Source organism: Callorhinus ursinus, unplaced genomic scaffold, assembly GCF_003265705.2.
Source record: "Callorhinus ursinus isolate GAN/ISIS: 27379988/994484 unplaced genomic scaffold, GSC_fseal_2.0 scaffold5, whole genome shotgun sequence".
Taxonomy (NCBI): Eukaryota; Metazoa; Chordata; class Mammalia; order Carnivora; family Otariidae; genus Callorhinus; species Callorhinus ursinus.
Window position 1 is genome coordinate 36,073,322 of NW_027397067.1, and position 18,060 is coordinate 36,091,381.

The 18,060-nt window shown below is 35.6% G+C and overlaps 1 protein-coding gene across 2 annotated transcripts in view; it reads right to left on the bottom strand.

The window, feature by feature from the left end:
• Positions 1-18,060, bottom strand: part of MMP16 (matrix metallopeptidase 16) — a 269,481-nt gene that overhangs the window by 25,472 nt on the left and 225,949 nt on the right. For both annotated transcript variants that reach the window (XM_025871484.2, XM_073892939.1), the window contains one exon: positions 10,075-10,213. In XM_025871484.2, the coding sequence (XP_025727269.1) occupies positions 10,075-10,213 (139 nt within the window). The remainder of the gene's footprint in view (positions 1-10,074; positions 10,214-18,060) is intronic.

Below are 18,060 nucleotides of genomic sequence, written 5' to 3' on the forward strand. Positions count from 1 at the left end.
GGCTTACTTCTCTCCTCGTAACTTTATTTCAGGGTTTGCTTCCCAGGGAACTCAAACCTGACATAGTAAATAAGAGGATATGATAAAAATTTTGGAAAATGGAAAAAAACTAGACACAAGATTTACTGATGGGAAAATATTGTAGTTTAAAATGTGAATAAAAACCGCCATAATAAAAACATATCATGGACTCAATTGTTACAAATAAGTAGAGGTAAATGATCAAGGAAGATTTTTCCAAATATTATATGTTTGGTCCCTTGGTTCAGATGATTACTTCATGCCAATATATAATATAAACACTAATATTAAAATTCTCTGAATATTATACTTCAAGAAATAGCACAATTCAAATGTTAGGAATCTATTTTTGTGTGTATCAAGGCCACTGAATGTAGATTCCTTAATCTAGTGTAGCTCTTTAGGCATAATTTTCTATTACCTCCTATAGGGAAATAAGTAATCACTGCATTCATCTATTTATAGTAGAAGATCTTTCAGGTTATCCATTGCACCATGTAAGAAACAGTGTATTTCTACCTCATATGAACTTCATTAGCACACCCTAAACCTTTCAAGAGTGAAGATTTGCAAGCAGCAAAAGGAAACTGCTAGTTTATAGGAGTATTTGAAATAAAAGAATAATGCAAATTACATAATTTTTAACCAGTTATTTTCTTTGCCACTTTCCAGTGCCACATATTTTAGACAACTCTTCTTTTACGATACACATCTTTTGTATGCCTTCTTATTCCTAACCTTTATTACCCTGCTCTTTAACATCCTAGATATTTTGCTTCCAATTCTATAAATGATTTTTGCCTCTTGAAATGAAACTGTCAAATAGGATGATAAGTACTGCTTAAAGTTAAGTGATAGCAACAATATGAATTTTGAGACCTTTCAACTACTTGATTTTGACTGTTACTGATTTTGACAGCACTGGAATGTTCATTTTAAAAATTATTTTCAGTTCTTGAGAGAATTGTACCAACTCAATTTTCAAAATTTATTTTTGATATTATCTCATAACCATTCAGCCTGAACATGACTAGTAATTGAGAATATAAACATCTGGGTTGATTGTGCTTACAAAATGTTACTCTATTTGATTTACCTGAGTGATGTTAAAATAGCTGACTAGCTGAAATTGTGTGGTTTGTATATAGGCCCACATTCAAATATAAGCAAGCTACACTGAGGGGAACCCTGATTAGTAAAGGGAGATATTATATATTTGCTTCTTAAAAACAGTACACACACATATACATATGTGAGGCAGAATGAAAAAATTCCTTAAAATATGTATCTACTTACTTATACCTTGTTTTATTACACAAAAATTTGAAGGCTCTTAAAGGAAAAAGATGTGATAACATAGTACAACATAACTAAAAAATAGACAAAAATAAGAGTAGGGAAATTAGAATAGAGAGTAAAAATAACCTAGATAAGCAAAATAAAATAACAATGATGAAATTATTTCAAATGCGGGCATCAACTTATATTTTACATAGTCATTCCAATATAAATACTTATTAGAAACTACAGTAATAATCATTGTAAGCAGTAAAGTCTAAGACTAAATTGGAATTAATGTTTTAAATATATCTTCAGTAAATGGATTAATTCTATATTAAGATTTAGTTAGTTCCACATTCTACTATTCTCAATGATACTAGAAATACAGCCAAGAAGAGAGGTTGCTGGGAATGAGGCATCTCTGCTATATGGGGACACTCTGCTTAATTATCACTGAGTTAAAGTAAGGGACAGAAACCAGCATAGTGTTAATTTGGGTGCTCATAATTAACATGCTATAGAATAATGCAGGAGTAAAATTTTACTACCCACAGTCGCCAGTGTATTAAATTTATGAAATAGTTACTTAAACTATTCCAACATAAACTGACGTCCTTAGTAAAGCTGTTTTTTAGTAAAGCTGTACTGTGGTACCATTAACATGCAATAAATAGCACCTATTTCAGTATATAATATGTTAAGTTTTCACATATGTATCTGTCAAAATATCAATATATCAAAATAACGAACATATTGATCACCCTAAGTTTTCTCATGCTTCTTTGTACTCCTGCTCAATTCTGACCTGCCTTCAGGCACCTTTCTGTCACTATGCATCAGTTTGCATTTCCTAGAGCTTAATATGAGTACTCTTTTTTGTCTGAATTCCTTTACTGAGCATAATTACTTTGAGCTTCATCTATGTTGTAGTGTAAATTAGTAATTCATCCTTTTTATTGCTAAGTAGCATTTCATTATATGGATGTACCAGCTTGATGATCCATTCACCAGTTGAGGATATTAGAATTACTTTTGATTTGGGGTGATTACAAATACATCTGTTTTGAGTATTTGTGTAGATGTCTTTGGACATATGTTCTCATTTGCCTTGGGAAAATATCTAAGTGCAATGGCTGGATCATACAGTAACTATGTATTTAACTTTTAAAGGAACTCTCAACACTTGGCATGATCAGTGTTTTTAATTTTAGCCATTCTATTAAGTAGGCAGTAGTATCTCATTGTGTGAGGGGGGGTGTGTTTTAAGATTTTATTTATCTATTTGAGAGAGAGAGAGAGAGAGAGCAAGAGCGCACGAGCGGAGTGGGGAAGGGAGAGGGAGATAACCTCAAGCAGACTCCGCACCGAGTGAAGAGCTCCATGTGCGGCTTGATCTCACGACCCTGAGATCCTGACCTGAGAGAAAACCAAGAGTCAGACCCTTAACTGACTGAGCCACCCAGGTGCCCCTCTCATGGTGGTTGTAACTTGCATTTCCCTAATGATTAATACTGGTAAGCATCTTTTTGTGTGGTTATTTGCCATCCATAGATCAACCATGGTAAAGTTTCTGTTTAAATTCTTTGCTCATTTTTATTGAGTTGCTTGTTTTCTTTTTCAGTTTTGAGAGTTCTTTATTTCTTCTGGATACAAACCCTTCATCATATATATGGTTTGCATATACCTAGTCTAAGGCATATTTTTTTATTAAAAGTATTTTTGAAGAGCAGAAACTTTTAATTTTGATAAAGTCAAATTCATCAATGTTTCTTTTATGGATTGTGATTTTGAAATCAAACATAAGAAATTTTGCCTAAACCGAAGTCACATATATTTATCTCCTATTTTTCTTCTAGTTGTTTTATAGTTATAACTCCTATTTAGGTTAGGACCACTTAATTTCTGTATATGGTACAAAGTTTGGATTAGAGTTTTTTTTTTTTTTTTTTTTGCATATGGATATCCCATGGTTTCAGCATCATTCGTTGAAAAGATTATCTTTTTTCCCCTGAATTTCCTTTGTACCTTTGTCAGAATTACTTGTCCATCTGTTCTGTAGTCTGTTACACTGATTTTTTTTTAATCTTTATGACAATGCCACACTGTCTTCATTACTGTAGCTTTCAAATAAGACTGCAATTCAATTAGTGTTTTAGAAATGGCTTTGTCTATACTAGGTCTTTTGCATTTTGCACATGAATTTTAGAATCAGCGTGATTAAATTAATACAAAAAGCCTTGTGGGGATTTTGATTGTTATTGCACTTAATGTACAGATACATTTGGTGAGAGCTATAACAATATTGAGTTTTCAAACTAATAAGACATATTTGTTCATTTATTTGTCTTCTTTATTTAGCAAAATTTTGTGTTTTTAGTGTAGAGGTCATTCATGTATCTTTTGGACTGATCTCTAAGTATTTAATATTTTTTGATGCTACTGTAATTTTTTTTTTAATTTTCAATTCTTGACTATTCTTTGCTACTTTGTGATGGGAGACAATTTTCCATAAGTCACTTGATTTTCAGCATGTCTGGTGAACAGAGGCAATGACTGCCTTTGTTCTGGACTATATTTTGAAAGATATTTGTATAGCAACAATCTTGGGTTATAGAGTCTGTCTCCTCCACAGCAAAGGAAAAAGATGTGCTTATTGTCCAGTATAATAAAGAAAATGTCTCCCTTTGGGATAAAATTTAAAGAAGCTTGCTGCTCATTATGAAATATTTAGGTTCTCTAAGCTTGTGGTTCCTCTCCTGCAATGCAACTGATTACATGTACAGGATTCACCTGGTCCTCTTCACAACACCCTTTGGGAATCAGGGGCTCAGGGCACTCATACAAATGCCTTTGTCTCTGTCTTCTTCTCTGACTTAGGAATCCTGTGTTTCTACCAACATCCATGAAAGTGAGCTTACAAATAGGGTAAAATTTCAGACCCTTCACCAGTTTTTGAAGATATAGAGAAATAAAATTATTTTTTGTATAATGGTCTTATATCTTGCAACCTTGCTAAATTCACTTGTCCGTTAGAGATAATGCGTTGACTGCATCTAATTTTCAACATGGACAGTCATACTGTCTGTGAATATCATTTTATTTATTATATATCTTGCCTCATTATGCTACATAAAATCTCCAGTACAATAATAAATAAAATTGATATGTGACATCGTTGTCTGTCCCCACTCTTATGCAAGAGGTCAGATGCTGTGAATTTTCCCTTATTGGATGAATATTTTTGTATCCTTAGAAATATTCTTGAGCTTTGTCCTAGGACTGTTACTTGGAAACAATTTGATTGCTTCAGGTCTTTGAAGATTTTTTAGGTAGGAGTGGAACATTCTAGGATAAGCATTCCCACTACTGAGGTAAGATCCTTTTCGGTGTTCTATCCAATGGCCATGGAGAGGTAACTGGTGGGAATCAGTAATGTTAGTGCTGTGTGAGTGTCAGGAACTGTCCTATTTCATCCTACTAAATGATTCTTATTCTACACATCAAGAGTTTCCCTACATACATATGCTGACCAATTCTTCCTCCCATACTTTAGGGGATTCCTCTGCTAATTTCTGTGTCTGCACTCTGTGCATCTCTCTCCTCCGCATTGCTTTGCTCTGTGCACTGAGGACACCTTGCTGTCCTTTGACCCTGAGCTCTGTTCCTCTCAACTGAGACCGTCTTCTGAACACCACCTGGATTCCACTATCTAGTTCCATAGCCTGGAAACTCTCCCAAAACAGGAAACTGGGACAATTTCCAGGCTCATTTCTCTTTGTTTCCTGACTCTCAGGTTTACTACCTTTTGTTTCTTGCTGTCCAGTGTCATGAAAATCATTGTTTTATATGCTTTCTCCAATTGTTGGTGGGTTTAGGTGGGAGGATAAATCTGACCCCTATTATTTACATTGTGGCTGGAAGCAGAAGACACATCAATATATTTTGATATGCTATACTTTAACATACTGAAAAGCAGTAAGATTCTATTAAGAATATAGAACTGATCACATTTATAGAGGACAAGTTGCTTACATTTTCATAATTTATATACTGACAACTCCCACTGCATATGACATATATGCACACATATAATTTCACCCAAAGTTTTAAAAATTATATAAATTATACCAAAGTATGAAGTTTTAATTGGATCTGTGGCTTCCCATTTTTCTTCAGATATTTATAAAGATTCATTTGAATATAACATTATGCCTATTTTTATATTACTAAGATAGTATTTAGACTTTATAATTAAACACTCATTTTTACTTATATTGAAATGCATACCTTCAAATTCTTAGGTAAGATGAAAATAAGGCTAATACTGAGTACACTTAGGAAATGCATGATTAAATAAGTTTATATCCCAACATGGACTTTAGTTAAATAGGGTGAATAACAGGCAAAGCTAGTTAAGTACAAGTACTATTGTATTCGTGTAGATCAGAAGAGAAGAAACATAAAGAACATAAAGGGAAAGAAGGGAAAGACAAAGAGAAAGAAACTGAAGGTAAAAAAGGCTAAAGGAAGGAGCAACCTGAAGAAGAGTAATGTTTAAATCCATTAGTAGCAATGGTCCAGTATGGCCAGGACAGGCTGAGACTAACTTTGATAGGGCTGTCTGTGAAAATGGATACAGATTAGGGCTTGAATTTTATTCTTTATTCATTCAATAAATCTTTGTTTACTGTTTACTATATTCCAGGTATATAAAAAAAATTTACTATATTCCAGAGGGCAGCAAACTATGAACAATGCTTATTTTTGTACAGCCTATGATCTAAGAAGAGTTTTTACATTTTTGAAGGTTAAAAAAAAGGATATGTAATAGAGATGGTATGGGTTGCAAAGCTTAAAATATTTGCTATTTGGTCATTACTGAAAAGTCTGTCAATCCCTGGTTTAAGATATGGGGAATACAACAGTATAAAAGACAAAGAATGGGGGAGAGAAGACTTTGCCCTTATGGAGCTGATATTCTAGTAAGAAGAATACAGATAAACAATAAATAAGTGAAATATATAGTTTTGAGATGGTATGTAGAGATTTAGAATAAGGAGGGGAAATTGGCCTGCTAGAGATGAGGTTCAGACTGCTTTACGGCCCATATAGCAAAATGAGGAGGATAGTCTTAGGATGAGGAATGATTTGATTCCTCAGAAAAGCTGTACTTTTTGAGGTGATAAAGGTCATAAATAGATAGCAGCAGGCTGAGATGGTCATTTTGATTGTGATTGTGGTGTTGTGGTGGGGACAGTGAAGGGAGTGGTGTATTAACTCAAGTCCCACGTTCTGGAGCTCTTAACTCTCCTGCCAGCGGTAAGGTGAATACTAGAAGAGGGGGTGGTCCTACTGCATTACCCAGAGCTTCTGGCTCCCTCTGGAAAAGCAAAGATATTTGGAACAGGGAAGCTGCGTATTCATGGCTGGGTTTGGAGAAGGTTTACCTGAAAGAACTGTGGAGAGAAAAGTAGAGGAAGGAAGCACCACAGCAGGATCCTTGGAATGACAAGAGTTCTAAGATTAGGCATTTCCTGATACTAGCAGTATATCAGGAGAGACCACTGACAAGTACAACATTCTAGAAGTTGAATAAATATGGAACAGGAAACAAAGTTACTCCTATTGCTAGCATCATAACATAAGAAACACCATACCAAGTCAAATCATATTCACCCATATTGTTTTTGTTAAAATGTTTGTTAAGCACCTACTATGCGCCAGCACTGTTCTAAGAACTGAAAATACAGTAGTGTGCAAGAAACTATGGATAAATCTCTCATGAAATTTACATTTGAATGCTGTAGGTAGTTTCAGATTATTCCATGTGCTGTGTTGGAAGTTGTGGTTTCCATGTGCAATTTGGAAGGTACTACTTTTTTTTTTAATTTTACATTTTTTAAAAATTTTATTATGTTATATGAATCACCATACATTACATCATCAGTTTTTGATGTAGTGTTCCATGATTCATTGTTTGTGCATAACACCCAGTGCCCCATTCAGTACATGCCCTCTTTAATACCCATCACCAGGCTAACCCATCCCCCCCACCCCCCTCCCCTCCACTTTAAAGAGGATGGGCAGAGGGACATTCTGAGGAGGTGCCTTTTCTGTTGGCTGTTGCAAAATGAAAAGGAGCTTACCCGTTCCACAAGTGAATGGGTGAGAGGAGCAAAATGAATGAAAGTGAGAAGGCCCTACGGCAATTAAAAGAGCTGTCAGAACACTGATTTATGACTATGGCAGTTTTTGCTCAGGCAGTTTTGTCAGAGAGCACTAAGGATCCTGTGGTGGGATGGTGCCTCCTGGGATGGCCTTCAAGCTGAAAGCTACCTTGGGCTTATTCTTCCTTTGTTTCTGTTGCTACTGCTCATAGGACCAACGAAGAGTGTAGGGGAGGGTAATTTCCTTCCAAATATCATGCCCCTAAGATTCAGAACCTTTATATGGTATCCTTTCTTTGTCCACAGTGGTACAATGCATGTCCACTTCATTTATATGCTTATTGTAGACAGCAGGAGGGCAATAAATTACCAATAACCATACTAGTAATAGCAATAGCTGAGATTTATCAAAAACTTGTATGTGCCAAGCACCTCACATGTAGTAATTAATTTAGTCCTCAAGCTAATCCTGAAATAGGGAGTAATACTAACCCCATTCCCAGATGGAGAAACTGAGACAAAGAGAATTAAGTGATTTGCCCAGTTCATACAGCTATTAACTGTTCAAAACTGGCAGTATGATTGCAGAATCCTTATGTGCTTAAAACTAATGTACTACACCCTCCTCTTTCCTCCAGGAACAATCTGTAAAGATAAAATAAATCCCAGGTATACACTTTTATTTTATATGGATAGTTTGTATCTCACTTAAAATATTTCAAGTGTTTCTCATACTCTATTGTTTTCATTATCCTCATCATTACTATAAATTCATCTAGTTTGAATCTGGGAATAATTGCTTTTTTGAGGTGTTAAGATCCCCTTTTCTTTCCTTCTACCTCCATGCCTGTTTAAACTTCTTTTCAGCTCTTTAAGTTCTTGGCTAATACAGTCAATCAATCAATCAATCAGTCAATCAGTTGATATGTTCTGCACTCTAGTTCTCAGTTTCAGCTCAAATATCTTTTTTTGTTTGTTTCAAGTTTTTATTTAAATCCTAGTTAGTTAATATACAGTATAATATTGGTTTCAGGAGTAAAATTCAGTGATTCATCACTTACATGTAACACCCAGTGCTCATCACAAGTGCCCTCCTTAATGCCCATCCCCCATTTAGCCCATCCCCCCTCCCTCCATCAGCCCTCAGTTTGTTCTCTATAGTAAAATGTCAATCCCTGGTTTAAGATAGGGGAAATACAACAGTATTTCCTCTCTCTCTTTTTTTTTTTTTTTGCTTCCCCTATGTTCATCTGTTTTGTGTCTTAAATTTGTTTTTATCTGACTTATTTCACTTAGCATAATACACTCTAGCTCCATCCACATCATTGCAAATGGCAAAATTTCATTCTTTTTGATGGCTGAGTAATATTCGGACACACACACACACACACACACACACACACACACACACCCCACATCTCCTTTATCCATCCATCAGTTGATGGACATTTGGGCTGTTTCCATAACTTGGCTATTGCTGATAATGCTGCTATAAACATCAGGGTGCATGTGCCTCTCTGAATCAGTATTTCTGTATCCGTGGGTAAATACCAATTGCTGAGTTGTAGGGTAGTTCTATCCTATATCTTTTCCTCACAATTCTGTCAGTCCTCCAACTCAATCTCTTTCTTTTCCCTGTGTTTCCCCCCACAGATTTATGACTTACTGTTTTGAAGCAAGTTTTGAGGATGGAATACCAAGCACTTGACTAAGTTCACTTTTTAAAAAAATATATCTTATTTATTTATTAGAGAGAGAGAGAAAGCACAAGAAGGGGGAGGAGTAGAGGAAAGAGAGAGGGAGAAACAGACTCCCTGCTGAGCATGGAGCCCAATAAAAGGCTCAATCTCAGGACTGTGAGATCATGACCTTAGCTGAAGTCAGCCACTTAACTGACTGAGCCACCCAGATGCCCCGAATAAGTTCATTTTACCCGGTAATCTTACTTTTGCATGCCAGGCAGTTAGTATTTGTGCAATTAAAATTTGTCACTTAGATAAATAACAACCAATAAATTTTATTGGGTGAAATTAATCGGGTGAATTTTTTTCCTACTCATGAGTTTTCCTTGCCTTTATGAGCAATTTCTTAGTTTACTGGAAACTAACAAACTTACTAAATCAAGTAAAGCTTAAGAGATTATACCGTATATGAAAATAAGTAAAATAGATTTCATTTTATAAAAATAGCAAGTAACTCCAAATACTCTAAAAAAAAAAAACATAAAACTCAAAAACCTTTGGTTAGTGGAAAAATGGCTTTTTATTATCAATTTGTTCATTCATTTCTTTTCGTATTTTAAGCCAAATCTAAAAAATTCTAAGAAATCACACAATGCCTTCTAAATTTGACTTATATATGAGAACGCCATATAAGAAAACATAAATTAGAGAGTTAAACATTATCATTGACTTTACTTCATTTATATTTCTTTTTTTTCCTTTTCATTTATATTTCTAGTCAACATATGCATTTCCTTTCATAAGATGAATTAGCTACCTAACCTCACTCAACAGGTTTTACTTATTCATCTCTATGTGTGCTATAGAGCCCTGGACAAAATGACCAAAATACAACAGAGCAGGACATGGGAAAAATTCCTTACCTTTAAAGAAGACAAAATTCCCATCACTGTTTTCATAAACTGCATCGATACTAGGAGGCAAGCCCCGCCAGAAGTAAGTAATTTGCATGGGGTATCCATCCATCACCCTGTTGTTTCTCACTCGCCAAAACCACTGGTCCTGCAAACCAAGCAAAAGCATCTCTCAACAAACATGCAGGCCTCCATGGCATTTCCCTGTGCAATGGTGTAACCCTTCTAAAACTAAACTAGTATCATTTTCACTGTCTCACACCAAAACCATCAAAGAAACAGCTAATCAACTTGCTTACAGTGATCACAATTGTTTTTGTAGCTAACTGCCCAATCTTTAATTCATACAATGTGATTAAAAGATAATATAAAAATATTTAACTTTAGCGTTTTACATTATCTCCAGGGTTTTTAGATGGAAAAAAAAAAAACAAAACAGAAGTAGCACAGACAAATCACTCCCAGATTTGTGGATGAAGTCAGTATTCCTGAATAAGAGAGCAGCATTGGACTTGTATACATTTATAGATATATACAGGATCTCCACACCTAAAATGGTAGGGATGGAATAAAGAGGCCATCCCTCCGGCTATGCCCACATTATACCCATCATCCCCTGTAATTGTAAGTAGTGTCCTCTTTCACCCTCAAATATATTTTGGTTTGGATGATAAATTATATGGTCACCCTAAATGAACAAAGTTATCTTGAAAAAAATCATCACAGTGATTCCAGTCTGGGTCGACTGCCTCTCCTATATGCTCTCACAATATCCTGACTTTACTCAATCATAGCATCAGTCATTTTATGTAAAAAGTGTCTACTCTTATCTCTAATGAAAACACATGACTTGCCCCATAGCAAGTATTTATAAATGTTGAATTAATCATTAGCTTGCATACAATATGTTTCACCATAAATTCTTATTAATGGCAAAAAAAAAATAACTTCCAAAAAAATGTTATACCTGATGACATTCAGTTATTTTCTGTGGAAAATTTCAGAATAAAGACTATCCAAAGTGCTTTAGTATTAGAAAAACTTGGTATATTTTAAAATATACTATTTCACTTCATTTCAAAATTTTGTATTTACAAACAACATTTCACTTGGAGATCATATATTTGTACTACTTAGATAAGTATGTTTCACAAAAATACTTCCAATTTCCCCTACTTAGACATTAATGAGTGATTTACTGTAGGGCTTTCCCAATCTTTTGGCTTACAACAGTTTAGCCTGACTAGATTTTCTAGGATTTGTGAGTTATTCATATAGTCATTCACACACACACAATCAACTGGGGATTCTTGGATTTCAAGTGAAATGATAAAAATGAACCTTTTCCTGTCTAAACCAATCCGAATATAAAAATTTTCTTAGGAATCTCTGGATAGTTGTACTTCATTCTAGTTATCCTGAGCTGTCTTCTCTAGGAACTTTTTTTATAAAAAGAAGGAAGTAGCTTCATTAACAGCTCTAAGTTTGTATCCTATTCTTGCTCTGTCCCTTAATAACGGTTATCCTGGTCAAGATACTAGTCATTGAGTTGTTACAAACTAATAACTGACTCATAGTATAAATACTGTCTTATTTTACTTTATTTTATTTTTATGTAGGCTCCAGGCCCAGTGGAGCCCAGTGCAGGGCTTGAACTCAAAACCCTGAGATGAAGACCTGAGCTAAGATCAAGAGTCGGACACTTAACGGACCGAGCCACCCAGGCGCCCCTAATTACTGGTTTTAGGACTTTCTGAGGACCTGGCACACAGTTGGCTGTTATTATCGTTGAAATTATATTGAAACTAGTTATTTTACTTTCCTTCACAATCCTGTTGACGGTTTTAGCTGCTGTTCTTTGTTCCCTCTTCAGGCTTAAGCCATATTATGGCTCTAGCCATGCATCTCTTTCCTACCAGTATCTTCTTATGTTATTAACCTTTTCTTGATAATTTTTATGGTGCCAGCTAACCTGGAATTAATACATATCTTGATTCACATATAGCAGATACATTAAACTGATCTTAAAATACAAAGGTACTCTATGAAAAAAATTGATCCAGGAAAATTAACATGGGCATGAAGCATTACTGCTAATAGTATGTGAGCAGATGATATTCTGATCTGATAATTTATTTATTTTTATTTTTTTTATAGATTTACTTGTTTATTTATTTGAGAGAGAGAGAGAGAGAGAACATGGCAGGGAGGGGCAGAGGAAGAGGGAGAGAGAAACCCAAGCAGACTCTGCATTGAGTGTGGAGCCCGACACAGAACTCCATCCCAGGACTGCAAGACCATGACCTGGGCCAAAACCAAGAGACAGAGGCTTAACCAACTGCACCACCTAGGTGCCCCTATTCTGATAATTTAAAAGAAAGCCAGCATCTTTTTGTTGAACTATGAGAGCTTTTAACTGGGTAGTAAAACTATGTCACTCTCTACCTAAAATACTGTTGTTGGTTTTTTTTAAAGATTTATTTATTTTAGAGAGAAAGAGAGCATGAGTGGGAGGGGCAGAGGGAGAGGGAGACAGAAACTCAAGCAGACTCCATGCTGAGTGCAGAGCCCAATGCAGGGCTTCATCTCAAGACCCTGAGATCAGGACCCGAGCTGAAAACAATCAGATGCTTAACCGATGTGCCACCCAGGTGCCCCTCCACATAAAATATTCTTCAGTTATTGTAATAGATATCCAAAAATTATAAAAAATGGACTCGGACAAAGAAATAACTGACCATCATTATTAATGGAACAATGAAACTGAAAGCTCTCTGAGCTGAAAGGTCAAAAAAATCAGGTAAAAAAAAAAGCCTGAACTATATTCCAATTTTTCTCAGAGAAGCACTTCACATTGTTCTATCTCCCTAATACTGAGACAAGGCCAGTGGCTTCTTTGGGACAGACATATGCTGCTGTGTGAAGATAGGAACACAATCTCAACTTGCCACTAATATAGGAAGAAATGGAAATTTTGCCTCAAGATAGGTGTAGTCAATTTGCAAAAATTCAGAGAGTAGTATGGAATCATAGGTGAATTCAGAATGATTTCTCATTGACAGCAGCCTTGGTGGAGAGTGATATAAATCGTCAATATTCAGGCTGTGCTTCTATTCAACTTATCCACACCTTCTCAGAGTGGTAGAAAGCAATGGTACAAATAATTCAGCAAGCACTCTGTCACAGAGGCTGTAAACATATCGCAGGCACTCTAGATTGCCATTTCAGAAATCGAGCTTGTGAACGATTCATAGGGAGAGGATATTTAAAATGCTCTTTAAGTCTCTATGCAAATTTTCCTTCTAAGTGAAACCTCCTCTGACCACACTATCTAAAATTGAATTCCCTCACTCCACCCACCCACATGTGCTTTCAATCTTACCCTCCCTTGCTTTATTCCCCTTCACCATGTTGATCACTGCTTAACACAGTACACGTTTCATTTATTGTTCATTCTCTCTCCACTAGAATATAAGCTCCACAATGGCAAAGATATCTGTCTTTGTTCATTTGTGGTTCCCCATTTCCAGAAAAATGTCTTGCACATGGTAGAAGCTTACTAAATATTTCTTGAAAGGAAACACATTTAAGGAGGAAAGGACAAAGTAAAGGTAAGTTATCCTTTTAGAAGTCAAAAGCTACTCAGATGTCACAAGAATACACAAGTTCCACTTGAACAGGCAGATGTTTAGTATCTATTCCATTATTTAGAAAGGTATGAGATATAAAGGTCTTTGAACCATGCAGGAAAAAATAATTGTTTCACCCTTCCAAACAACGTAGGTTTTGTTTTGGCCTTCGGTGTAAAGGGAAAGAAAGAAGAATCTGAGCTCTAAATCTGTTGTTTCTATCTTGCTACCGGCCTTTTTTTGGCTACAGCCCTTATAAAAGGGGGTGGGAGGGGTGGAAACATACCCTAAAAATAGTCAAAACTAGCACATTTGCAAAATCAACTCATGAAAAAAATAGTGCTTAAAAACTATCAAAGAGGAATTCCTACTTAAACCCCAATATTTCACTTTAGATACAAGTTTACACAGATTTTTCTTTCCATGTAGCATGGGTCCCAGGCAGACCACTTTGTTCACAAAGATAACAAATACACAGAGTACTGCAGGGTGTACACCAGGAGACAATAACATACAAGAGAAATTGGTTTGCTTTTTTAAATTCCCTTTAAAATTCTGTCTTAATACAGGCATATTGTTTGCTGACAAGTCTAGAGAACAAGTATCCTCCTGCTGTCTGAATACAAAGATCGGTTATGGATCTACGCTCAGGAGAGGGTGCTATTTTCAGACTTCTTTTTAGAAGCCAGTTAGTAGACCTGATCTACTTTTACTTCTCTTCTAATATACGTATTTGTTATTTAACCAAAAACTTGATGTAAATCTGTGAATGCCTCACGTGTCCAAGCTGAACATTTCCAGAAGGCATCAGTTGCTCTCTCAGCCCTCGCCTGCCATGCCACTGTGGGCTTCCTCCAGTCTTCCCCACCTCAGAAATAGCATCTCAAAACTCTTGATTCCTTGCCATCATCACTGTCACCATCCTACTCCGAGCCACCACTGTAGCTCACAGACTGCAGCGCCAACTCAAAGCTACCGATTTGCCTCCTACTGCATCTAAAATGGAATTTGAACTCGGTCCTTGTCTCCAGCCCCTGCACATCCATTCCAGGTCCCTTTTGTGCTCATGACGCTCTACCTAGTCTCTAGATACAGTATTTAGAGATGCAGTTTCCTGCTATCAACAACTGTCTTTCAAATGTTTCACCGAAAACTTGGGCATGCATGTTGCATTGCTTCCTCTCTCTCTCTTACATGCACACAGAGAAAATACAGGCAAGCACTTACAATTGTTAAATCTAGATATAAAGGGTGTATGTATTCATTCTTCCAACTTTTCTGTATTTTGAAATTTTTTATAATAAAATTTTTAAAATATATACTCAAGTTTAAAAAAACCTGAAAATACATAGGCAATCCCTTTATGATAAAATATTATTATATTATCACTAAGTATTTGCAATGGTTAAATAGTATTCTGGCTAGCAAATGTAAGATTAGTAAGCCTCCATTTGAGCCACTTATTTTTATTTTATTTTTTTAAAGATTTATTTATTCATTTGAGAGATGGGGAGGGGCAGAGAGAATCTTCAAGTAGACTCCCCACTGAGCACAGAGCCAATCTTGGGCTGGATGCCAGGACCCCTGCAGTCATGACCTGAGCAGAAACCAAGAGTAGAAACTGACTAAGCCACCCAGGCACCCCCATTTTAACCATTTAAATTTGTTACTGTAAATAATGCTACAACCAACATCTTTATGCTTTAAAAAAGAAACAAAACTATGTCCGTGCCATTTAATTAAGTGTAATTCATGCTCCATTCAAAAGTAGCATATGTGAACTGAAAATAAAGAAATCACACCTTATAAAACCATACAAATATATTATAAACGCACTAATTTGATATCACACTATTGTATTCAAATTTACTACCTGTACCAAGAATTATATTGTAGTATTTAAAGAAAGAAAACAAGGCCATTTACATTTAATTAGCTGTATTTCTTTTTCAACACTGGGAAAGAAAAAGTAAAATTATAACTTGGAGGAAAAAAAAATTCTAAGGGATGCTTAATCGATGTATCTGGCAAAGACAATGCCATTCTGGGAAGCTTTCATTATCTTATCAAAAGAGCTGACACAAACTGGGTTTTGGTATATAAACTTTAGGAGAAAACCTGTTCAAAGCAACCACTAAAATACACATTCTCACTAAGACAGTCATGAATTTCTGCAATGATTTTTCAGGCACAATTTTCAGGGCTCATCACAATTTTCAAAGATTAACCAGATGTAATTCTGGGAGAAATAATGCTGCAGTACATCTCAACAGATCTGAAGGGGAGCAGAATATGCCATCCCAAAATGTGCCACTTTGGCATGTGGATATTTTGAGCTGAAGGCAATCAAGACCCAGCAGGTTCAAGAAAAAAATTTACTTCCCCCTGAACTACCTAGATAGGAGGCCTGGTGGAGAAATAGAGCTATTACCAGAGATAACTTTTTATCGGAACAACCAGTATGTATGGCAGGGCAAACATCTAATTACCAAACATCTGCTTTTCTTATGTCCCATGAATTACCCTCTTCCCCTTTGAAGACCCAGGTTCCTATCCCATTCCTTAGCTCATGATCGCATATAAGCCTCATCTGCCTGGCTTGCCTTTGGGTCTTCTATTTTATTGGGCTCCATACATATGGAACTAAATTTACTTTTCTCCTGTTAATCTGTCTTATGTCAGTTTAATTGTTAGACCAGCCAAAGAACCTACAAGGAAAAAAGGAAAATTCTTCCACCTCTATGGGTCAAATCACTTTGGATAGTGTCTACATTTTTGAAAAATGTTCAAAACACAGATTCACGATAATAGGGGAAGGAAGTAACATATTAACAGGTGACTCTTCTAAATCATTTCAAAACTCACAATTCTGGAATATTCCTTAATGTCTGACTAGTTTCAAGGAAGAATGAAATGTAAATTATTTTATTTTTTGTAAATTATTTTAATAAATAAAATATATTTTTGTTTCAAAGGAAGGGAGATATGGCATTTGCAGAATATTTTATTTACGACTTATGCTAAATATACACAATAACTTTTATAGCCTCCAAATGTTAAAAAAAATCCTTTGTTTTTAGATTAATTTAGATTGAAAAATCTGGATACCAAAAGGTTAGGTGATATGTCAGATGTGGATCACTTTCTTGTTAATTAGCATTTATTAAGTCCTGACTTAATACTAATTTTTGAAACTTAAAATTCATAATTATTCATGCATAATATAACACATAATAACATAAATATTTATGGTTTTTAATCCATTTATATATGTGAATAATGAATGGTAAAGAAGTGTTGCTTAGGTCCCAGAACAGAAAGATCTGAGGAGAAAGAGAAAAAATGTGTGTATGTTGACCCTGTTTTCTTTTTAGGTCCTTACCTTTTTTCTTGTTTCTTCTTGCATCCACTCTTGTTCAGAAACCACTTTGTGATGGTTATGATGCAGAAGAGAACAGTGTACTAAAAAATGCTTCATCAGTGCACTGCACTTAAGGTAAGGAGCCTCAAATTCCAGATATAATTGCACCACACAGTACTATGACATTTTACTTTTTTTCCCCCTCCTTTGGGATCTGAGGATCATGAATATTGGCAGAGAGATCTAAATTTCAATTCACATATCATATAATTAAGTGTTGAAAAATATGAAAGGTTTCATTCCTCCCACTGCACTAGCAGTTCTGGATTCCAAAAATATGAACTCTTTAAGAGTGTACATTCAGTCTAGAGGGGAGCAGGCAAACAACTAATTTCAAAAGACTGTATGAAATGCTGTTATTGCTGCCTCTATAAAATGGGAACTACCATGTAGTGAATATAATGAGCCGGAAAACAGCTGTGTCATTAGCACACCTATCAAGAATTACCATCACTTTATTTTTGACCTGAAGAAAGATGCTTCATTTACAATAAAAACTATGTTCCTGCCGAATAAAGTTTATGGCAATTTTTACTCAAGGTACATAGGGCAGTGTATTCAATTTAGTTTTTAACCACCCAATCTAAAGTTGTCTTTCCTCAATCTTTTTCTATCAGCTCATCATGTTTTATTTTTTTCATAATACCTATTGTTCTAAGAAATCATCTTGTTTATTTGCTCCCCTGTCTCTCATCAGAATATGCACCTCATCTATCTTATTCAAACACTGTACTCCTCAGCCCTGCCACAATGACCAGCATTAGGTGTTGAAAAGTGTTCGAAGAGAAAATCAGACAGTGAAAGAGAGAGGACATGTCAGCAAATCTTTTCCTTGGCCCGGATGCAGGGGGATTGGGTTGGGTCAATATTTAACTTAAGCATCCACACAGAAAGGCTTTCTCAGGCCCCCTCTTTACTGCCCCTGTAAGCGCCGCACATCTATCA